General features: G+C 36.7%; 1 protein-coding gene across 1 annotated transcript in view; it reads right to left on the reverse strand.

Annotated features, from left to right (window-relative positions):
• Positions 1-1,312: 1,312 nt before the first annotated feature.
• Positions 1,313-7,349, reverse strand: part of SNX25 (sorting nexin 25) — a gene marked incomplete at its 5' end in the record, with an annotated part of 42,410 nt that continues 36,373 nt past the window's right edge. The window contains 5 exon segments of the mRNA XM_010181257.1: positions 1,313-1,903; positions 2,590-2,690; positions 4,137-4,318; positions 6,029-6,095; positions 7,301-7,349. The exon segment at positions 7,301-7,349 is cut by the window's right edge and continues 81 nt beyond it. Coding sequence (XP_010179559.1) covers positions 1,829-1,903; positions 2,590-2,690; positions 4,137-4,318; positions 6,029-6,095; positions 7,301-7,349 — 474 coding nt within the window.

Raw genomic sequence — 7,349 nt, forward strand, 5'->3', positions numbered from 1 at the left:
TAAAAATTGTATTAAAAACTTAAGATATATTAAGGACATTTTACTGGGACAGATGCCTTGTGTTTTTTTAATTTAATACTGTTATAGAGCACATGAATTAAACTAAACCCAAAGAAAACCAATTGTTTCCTTTTCTGCATTTTTAGTATTTAAACATGAAATATTAATATTGTGAAAAGCCTGAACCCGAACTTGTCTAGTTTTCATGTACAACCCATTCACAGGTCATAACCATTTTTAAATCTTACCTTTGCTAGTGGTGTGTATACTTTCTTTAACAGGCTTTTCTAATGCATCTGGATCTACTTAAGTGTCTTAACACATTTTACTTTTAGACTGCAGAGATTCAAAGTTGGAAACTGCTCTGTAAGATATTTTACAGATACTTTACAGTTAAAATCTCGTCAACTTCTAAAATTAGAAAATACTACTTACAGAACTACTGAAAAAAAATTCAGGACAGAAACATTTGTTTATACATTCACTACACGAGGCCTGTTCTTCATATTATACTCCCTGTTTTTAAAAGAAATAGTTGAAAACCTTTTGGCTGGGAGTGTGTATGCCTGAGCAATGTTATGCTGAATCTTTTATCAGAAGATATTTTGATTAACCACTGGTAAATATTACTGACTGCTATGGTAATCTTGCACATTTCTAAATACCTATTTACTTGTAAAACTTTGTATGTGCAGAAGAATTTGGCTTGCTTCTTAGGACTGCACTGTGACTTGAAAACCTTTTTGAAAGCCTGTTGGAAGAGAAGGATAGATGTTACTAAAAACATTGACTTAAATATAGCACAGGGACTTAGTGTACCCTAAACTATAGCCAGTCTTAACTGCAAGCAGTTTTTCTAAAAGCACAACTGTACTGAATTTAAAAGAAAGTAATGAGTGTTACCTAGGGATTTTTGATGACGTTTAATTATTTAGATGTGCATTAAGATGATATTTACATATTTTTACAGAAATTATAAAACACTGAAGACATAGTTTTCTTTCCTTGTATAAAATAAGGGAAAGATTTGAAGGTTGTTTGAAATTAGGGCATTTGAATAAAACAGCCCTGAGTAATATCAGGGAAGTTATTAGAATGGTTTAATTAAATGTCTACTTAATCATTCATAGAAGCAATTCATAAGCACTAATCTCTGAACTAACATTTAGCACAGGCATTCTGTTAGGACAAACCAGTTTACATAACATATTTTTGACACAGACTTCAAAGTAATGTAAATATTCCTTATGAAACTAGTGCTGTCAGACTCATAGTTGTCAATACAGCCTCAAGTACTACAATCCAGTTGTGTTATTTATTGCTTACAAATGCTTCAAACTATGGGAAATCTTTGGTAAAAACAAAACTGATAAAATTTTCACAATAGCTTTACATGTAGTATTGCACAACAAGGCTTTTTCAATACACAAGAAAAAAGGAATGCTCAGATCCTCAGTGAGGAGATTAGAACTGTACAACATTCATTAGTTTACCACTATAAGCAAAATTTCCTTTCATAAATGTTTAAAATATTTTCTGGTTTCTTTCAGCTTATATGAACATTTATTTTTCAATCTATATTTGAAACAGAAGAGTAGTCAAATAGAACAAATTAAATAAAAATTGGCAACTATACAGCATTGTTTCATCTACCCTACTACAGCATTACATCTTTTCAAGTCTGTTTACTTCACAGAAAACTCAAGAGGAAAGAAAAACACTAAAAATAATCATAGTCCTCAACCCTCTATGGAAAAGAGGAAATAAGTTTCATGTCTATTATTGGACATAGACATTTCTCTAGTGGTCCAATTGTGCAGATTCAAACCTAAGAGGCATTAAGCTGCTCTAAATGAGCTCTTAGCTCAGGACACAGTTCAGTTAGCAGCAGTTCCAGCAAAACCTGAAAAACAGAAAAGAGTGAAGATGAGCACAGATGGCAAATGAGAATTTTTTTCCTTTCCGAAATGCTCAGAGCATCACAGATACCAGAAGCACATAGGGTCATTCTACTCATCATTCCTGCAACAACTTTTCTTTCATCCTAAAATTAGGAGGCGCCCTACAGATAATACAAGAAACTTCTTAAGGCTGAAAGAAGGCAAGTGCCACAGGCAGCTGCTTTCAGCTGGCAATTTCCCTCCCTGTACAAACCAGTGCTGTTGCACCAAAGTCATGGCAGCTACGTAAGCAAGCACCAGGGCACGCCCCTCCTGAGAGGGCTGTGTCCCCTCCTGCGCTGCAGCTGTGTTATGCGACTAGCCAGGCTATGTTTATTTTTTTCAGCTACATGAAGAAATTAGTTTGCCCCTCAAAGTCAGGCAAGTTAGATGTGGTAGAGGATTTCCTTCAGGCAAAAGCAATACTGTTTTTAAACAGTTTTTTGTTATTCAAAATTAGGCAAATGATGGAACCAAGTACATTTTTTCCAACTTACTTTAGTAACCAAAAGAGTTACTTGCACAAAGAACAACAGTCCAACACTAACCTCTGTAAATACACACACATCCCAGGCTTCAACACTGAGTGAGCAGAGCTCAGCAATTAACAGGATTATAAAGTGAAAACGCTGCTTTTCTAGTTACTCACATAGAGTAGATGCTTGTTAGCCTTTCTTTCTTGCAACGCATTGAACACTTTCACTATGCCATGGCGGGCATTCTGTTGTCCAACAAGATTCTGCAGAGTATCTGCAACAAATGTTACTTCAGCTGATGTTGTTTCACTGGGGCTAGGCAAAGCCTCCGTCTAACACTACTGCCCAGTAGGGAGGGGAAATGAAACCACTGAACTTCATGGGCCTTGGTTACAAGATACAATGTCCCCATTCACCAGCCTTTTAAAAGCACACAGGTAACTTGGGTCACAGGCTGAATAGATACCGTATTCTCAAGTTACCCAAGTTAAATAATAGTGCATGCATCTCCACGACAACATTTTAAGTGTTTTAACACAATATATAGTATGCCTCTTAGGTAGCTCACTTCGCAAGGTCAAGTCTAATCTCATACGTTATTAAAACATTCACTTAAATAAACCTTCAGCCACAAAGACAGAATTCCTACAACAGTTAAAACAGATTTAGCACTTTAATTGCCTCTCAGTCTTCACAGAAAATACTTCCCACAAGTAAGCAGATTAAAGAATTCAAAGTCAATTATTTTCATTTTGGATTAAATTGGAGAAAAAATAGTGATCCAATGCTTCATCATTAACTTAAGATGCATTCAGCTACATTCTGACATCTCTCTCCAAACTCAGAAACAAACTAAACCACAAACAAACTATGGAAGTCTATTCTAGGTAGGTGAGTACATAACATACAGAGTAAACGGAGGGTTGTTTACACAGCAAATGACAATTATTTCACATGCATACCTGATGCTGTTTTTGCAGTAAATTTGATTAAACAACCTACTGCACAGGGGTGCATGAGATAACTCATGAAGCCATAAAATAGCTCATTAAAGTACATTCTATTCAGACAGAGGGGAGATAAAGAGCATTCAAGCTATGTTTAAGTGCATTTCCAAGGGCTAATGGGAATTAATTTTGGTTCTTCCTAGTTAGATGCCTTTGGGTTTACACAGTCTCTGAAGAGTCAGAATTAGGTAAATGGACTCCCTGTCCTGTGCATGGGACAGGATGGAGCATCTGCAGGTCTAACCTTCAGTGCCCTGAAACCTTTTATCAGAAATCGATAGCAACACACAACACTGGCAGCATAGGTAGACCTCCATCTTCAATTCTGAAATAGAAGTAATTGGGTGGTGCCACTCTCCCTATTTTCAAGTAGTTTCAGGTAGCAGAACCACCTGGCAGTTTCAGGTAGCAGAACCACCTGGCATTTACTCAACAGAGAACCTGCAGAGTCTTGACTTGACTTAGGTTCCCTAATGAATATTACATATAGACAGGAGTACAGCCATACTGGATTTTGCACCACCAATAATACCCAATCTACACCCTTTACCAGACAGAAGAGGCAAAAAGACAAAAGTCATCCTTATTTATGTAAATAAGCATAATTTACAACTCTACAGAGAAAATCTAAAATGCAACAGAACAGTATTTGATCAACCAGTTTCCTTACTAGTTATGAAATCCATGATTATACAGAATGAAAGTTATCTCACCTGGAATGTTTTCAAGTAGTTTTTGCTGTGCTCTCTGTTTTGCCTCTTGCTTTTGTTCATCGCTCTTGGCTCTCAGTGGCAGTGCTAACTTTCCATTTGGCCAAAATGTATCTCGAAACACACCGATGTAGTAAACAAGCATTGGTTCACTGAACATCCAGTGTACAGTGTCACGGATCTGCCTGAGAAGAAGTGCAGGAGGGAGCATATCAGAACTGGTCTTTCACGTTTTATGCCGATCTATTCTTTTTACTTCAGAGAGTAGTGGAAATGAGGCTCATTTTCAGGTAATTATCACAATTTATCTGAGCTGATTTCACCAGCATTACAGCAAGTCTCTGGTTGGGACCTAGGTCACTCCAGATACCTGACTGAGATGTGGAGAAGGCTCCATTTCAGTAGAATACACAAACATATATTACAAATTACAAGTACTACATTGAAATAAACGTTGAAACTACATTTCAAGGATAGGCACTATAAAGGCTCCATGGGTACAGACAGAAAAGTCAGCTAACTAACTTATTGCAGCAAACTCCAAGCTAGTTGCAGGCACAAATGTGCCTGGTGGGATAAAAACATGAAGTTTTTATAAAAGTATAGTTAGTTCCCTCACAGAAACCAACAGCACATTAGTGAAGGGATTACAAATGGAGAAAGCAGCCTCCTCCTGTGACTGCAGGCACTCACTGGAGCCTTCAGCACAAAGAGTCTGAGGCAGACGGCGGGCTCCGGGCAGCACTAACTGTGCCACAGCACAACTGAAACCCTTCAAATCAATAAATGTCAAAATTCAACCAATACATAAAAAGCCTTATAGTAACTTTGCATGCATGCTGTGCTGACACACACACACACACACACACACACACTGTGTCCTCTCTCACGTGTCTTTCATGTTAAATATCAGCATTGTGTGAACGAATGAACCGATCGATCCAGAACTCAGTGAATAGATACTGTCAGAGACCGTCAGTTCACCAGGAGTCAACTGCATGACTTCCCATCACTTCTTGTCCAATTTACCACCACATAACATAGACGAGAGGGTTTAAAAGCCATGCTGGCATCTGAGAATTTAGTCCCTGACTGGACAAAGGAACAGCCTGTTCTGCTGGTAGAATACTTTTCCAAACATTTTCTGGCCAATGCTATAGGGACATGGTTTAGGAGCGGGCATGGCAGAGTCAGAAAACAGTTGGACTTAATGATCTTAAAGGTCTCTTCCAACCATAACCATTCTATGATTCTACAGCTTTCCACATGAAAAGTGTGTACAGACACACACACTTACTTCATAGCCTCATCCTGGCCTCACTTGGCAGATATATCTTCAAACGATACAGAAAAATACCTTTATGAACATGTATCACTGTTACATGTGTACAGGTTTCATGCTATAAATTAATGATTCTAATTGTATATAAACATTATTTCAGTCACTTTAGAGAAATACATATTCGATTTGAAAGAAAACCTAGTTTCAGATCTGGCAAAATCTTCATGGGACTATAAGATGAAGCATGAACTAATAAAACCCAGAACCAGGACATTCAGAAAAACAGGACAGCAAGTTATTTTACCTATATGAATATATTCAAATATACATGCAAGGCTGCTTCACTCAAGGAAAAAAGTCTCTCTTTATAGTTCCAGCTCCCATGAAACAATGTGTTCTTCCAAAAGTAAAGCCCCAAGTAGGGGAAAATATTAAGGAAAAAGGTAATTCACATATCTGTGTCTTCTCTCATCAGCATAACATAATTGTAAATTGAGCTGTGGAAAACAAATATATAAAGAATATCCAGATTTATTTTTTTTAACAATTCTGCTCTCAGCCTTTTTTTTCATAGAACAAGGATGCAGGTTCAGTTAAAGTAACAGCTACTTACTTGTTGATAGTTCTCCCAAAAGTGACTTGTACTAGTGCAATTAATGTTTTTCTGACCCACTTGAACACTACAACAATGAAAAATGACAGAAAATAAAGATCAAGAAGTTAGTATTAGTGAATGCATGATCGTGTCCAAAACCCTCCCCTCCACTGCCCCCACAAAAAAACCAATCCCTACAGTAAACGTATCTCTTATAGTCCTTTCTAAGACTTCACTAATTGTACATGGGTCTCATTTTCCTTGGTTGCTTTCCCTCTGCTGTTTGCTATATGGTTTTAAAGACCTGCCAATTACACAAACATATCTGTAATATGCATTTGTAGATCATACTGTAAACTTTTATGTTTAAGAATATTTCAAGTTTACTGAGCCATACAACTACTCCAAACCCTTTTTCTACTAGAAAAAAGAAAACCTCTCAAAATTCACACCATTTTCATACCTACTAGAATAATGTTGTACACACAGCAGCAGCATTAAAATTCTGAAAACATTTTCACTCAGAGCAAGCAGTTAGTTTTTCATTATAAATAAAGGAAACAAATGTGAGTGCTTCCTAGTAATTACTGGTTAATCAATCTTTCATGCTGTTCACCATCAGCACAAGAAAATCTATATTTGGAAGAGACATCTGCCATTTTTGGAAGGTGCAGCATTTCGTAATAGTTACCCTGTAAATAATTCTACAGAGTGTCAAGTAAAGCTGCACATTCAAATCGAAACAAAAATAGTTTTCTTCATTACCACCATTCAGTTACGTAAAGGAGAAGAAAAAAATCTGGTACTGAAAAGATGCCACAATTCTAGCACCTTTCCCATTATACAAATTGTAGAACTAAAACGCATACACTTAAAATGGTCATTAAAATTACCTTGCTTTGTCAGTGCCATGTTCTGTAATAAAGCCACCTTTCACTACTCATAATTCATACATTCTAACATGCAGCCTATTTACAAAAAACATGCTTTTGTACTTTTCTGTTTTTTCAAGATTTTTTTTTAAATTAAATTAAAGACTTAAGAATACAAAAAGGCAAATGCCTTCGTCTACCAGTTATGTTTTTACTGCCATGTTATGTTGCGATTTCACTTTTGAATTTTCCAAAGTGATGCACTACTGAAGAACAGCTCTGTTCCAAACAAACTGGCTATGCAAAAAGTGCAAAGACACTTCCACTTATTGAAACAGCAGAAAAATCTGAATTGCAAAGTGCCCCAGGTTTCCTGGTCAACAAATTCCACTAGTAAATAAGCAGGTTTACAACTTACTTCCTCGCAACTCAAAAATCTCTCCAATCAGCATGAAACACGGTTCAGC

This window comes from Mesitornis unicolor, unplaced genomic scaffold (genome assembly GCF_000695765.1).
Source record: "Mesitornis unicolor isolate BGI_N332 unplaced genomic scaffold, ASM69576v1 scaffold883, whole genome shotgun sequence".
Classification (NCBI taxonomy): Eukaryota; Metazoa; Chordata; class Aves; order Mesitornithiformes; family Mesitornithidae; genus Mesitornis; species Mesitornis unicolor.